A 1,352-nucleotide genomic window follows, 5' to 3' on the forward strand; every position below is an offset into this window, starting at 1 on the left:
CAGTAAAATAAAACAAAAAACGAGGCACAAGGAAACAAGAAAAAAAACGAAAAACACACACACAAAAAAAAAGTCGCCTGAAGATTGCCCCCTCCACCCACCCATTCCTTAGAAAGCATGCCCGTATGGGCTCTATATCCTTCGGGGCGATTTACTCGCCGCCCTTGTCTAACTGTGCAATGAAGTTTCAGTTAGCTCACTTGCGCTTTGGCTTCGACGTCGCGTGATGGGGAGCCTCCGGCTTCACCGACTTGGGAGCCTTCGGCGCCCCCTTCGCCTTTAGCCTACGCTTGCTGGCCAGCCGCAGCTTCACCGGCTTTGTGCCCAATTTCGGCGTCACTGGCTTCGCCTTCGCCTTCGTGGGCGTGTGGAGTGCGTCCTTCGTCACCTTTGCGACATGCTTGGTCGGCTTCTTTGCCGGCTTTTTGGGGGAAGCTGTCTTCAACTTCCCAGAGTCCGCTGGCTTCACGGTGGCGTGTGACGGTGGTGTAATGCCAAGTGTCGGCACTTTTGGGGGCACCATCTCGAGCAGCGGCGCAACGGGGGCCTTAAGAGCCGAGGCGGCAGGCTGCCCCAGGCCCTTGGCAGGCAGCACCTTCGCTGCCTTGGCAACCTTTACAGCCCCCTTTCGGAGAGCGGGGCGTGCCATGAAACGATACGAGAGTCGAAACATGTTTTCGATGTGCAGAAACTCGTGTGGCTTCTTTTAAAGGTTGAATAGGACGACGTGTAACTACCGGCACCCGCAGAAGACGCAGAAAACAAGGGAAAAAGGAAAAAAAAACAGAATCAGTAAAATAAAAACAAAAAAACGAGGCACAAGGAAACAAGAAAAAAAACGAAAAACACACACACAAAAAAAAAGTCGCCTGAAGATTGCCCCCTCCACCCACCCATTCCTTAGAAAGCATGCCCGTATGGGCTCTATATCCTTCGGGGCGATTTACTCGCCGCCCTTGTCTAACTGTGCAATGAAGTTTCAGTTAGCTCACTTGCGCTTTGGCTTCGACGTCGCGTGATGGGGAGCCTCCGGCTTCACCGACTTGGGAGCCTTCGGCGCCCCCTTCGCCTTTAGCCTACGCTTGCTGGCCAGCCGCAGCTTCACCGGCTTTGTGCCCAATTTCGGCGTCACTGGCTTCGCCTTCGCCTTCGCCTTCGTGGGCGTGTGGAGTGCGTCCTTCGTCACCTTTGCGACATGCTTGGTCGGCTTCTTTGCCGGCTTTTTGGGGGAAGCTGTCTTCAACTTCCCAGAGTCCGCTGGCTTCACGGTGGCGTGTGACGGTGGTGTAATGCCAAGTGTCGGCACTTTTGGGGGCACCGATCTCGAGCAGCGGCGCGAACGGGGGCCTTAA

At 55.1% G+C, this 1,352-nt stretch overlaps 3 protein-coding genes across 3 annotated transcripts in view, besides 1 other annotated feature; all 3 read right to left on the reverse strand.

Moving 5' to 3' along the window:
* The window catches only part of TraAM80_07237 (uncharacterized protein), a gene marked incomplete at both ends in the record, with an annotated part of 468 nt that extends 349 nt beyond the window's left edge, over nucleotides 1-119 (reverse strand). Inside the window, one exon of the mRNA XM_029384039.1 lies at nucleotides 1-119. This exon is cut by the window's left edge and continues 349 nt beyond it. Within this exon, the coding sequence (XP_029236128.1) occupies nucleotides 1-119 (119 nt within the window).
* Nucleotides 120-196: 77 nt separating this feature from the next.
* On the reverse strand, nucleotides 197-673 carry TraAM80_07238 (uncharacterized protein; the record flags this gene model as incomplete). The annotated part of the gene is made up of 1 exon (XM_029384040.1): nucleotides 197-673. One exon carries the CDS (start codon nucleotides 671-673, stop codon nucleotides 197-199), a length of 477 nt encoding a protein of 158 aa, XP_029236129.1.
* A 95-nt stretch (nucleotides 674-768) lies between these two features.
* Nucleotides 769-864: a sequence feature (GA-rich).
* A 212-nt stretch (nucleotides 865-1,076) lies between these two features.
* Nucleotides 1,077-1,352, reverse strand: part of TraAM80_07239 (uncharacterized protein) — a gene marked incomplete at both ends in the record, with an annotated part of 720 nt that continues 444 nt past the window's right edge. The window contains one exon of the mRNA XM_029384041.1: nucleotides 1,077-1,352. This exon is cut by the window's right edge and continues 444 nt beyond it. Coding sequence (XP_029236130.1) covers nucleotides 1,077-1,352 — 276 coding nt within the window.

The sequence above is a fragment of the Trypanosoma rangeli genome (genome assembly GCF_003719475.1).
Source record: "Trypanosoma rangeli strain AM80 chromosome Unknown Tra_15.4_contig_00293, whole genome shotgun sequence".
Classification (NCBI taxonomy): domain Eukaryota; phylum Euglenozoa; class Kinetoplastea; order Trypanosomatida; family Trypanosomatidae; genus Trypanosoma; species Trypanosoma rangeli.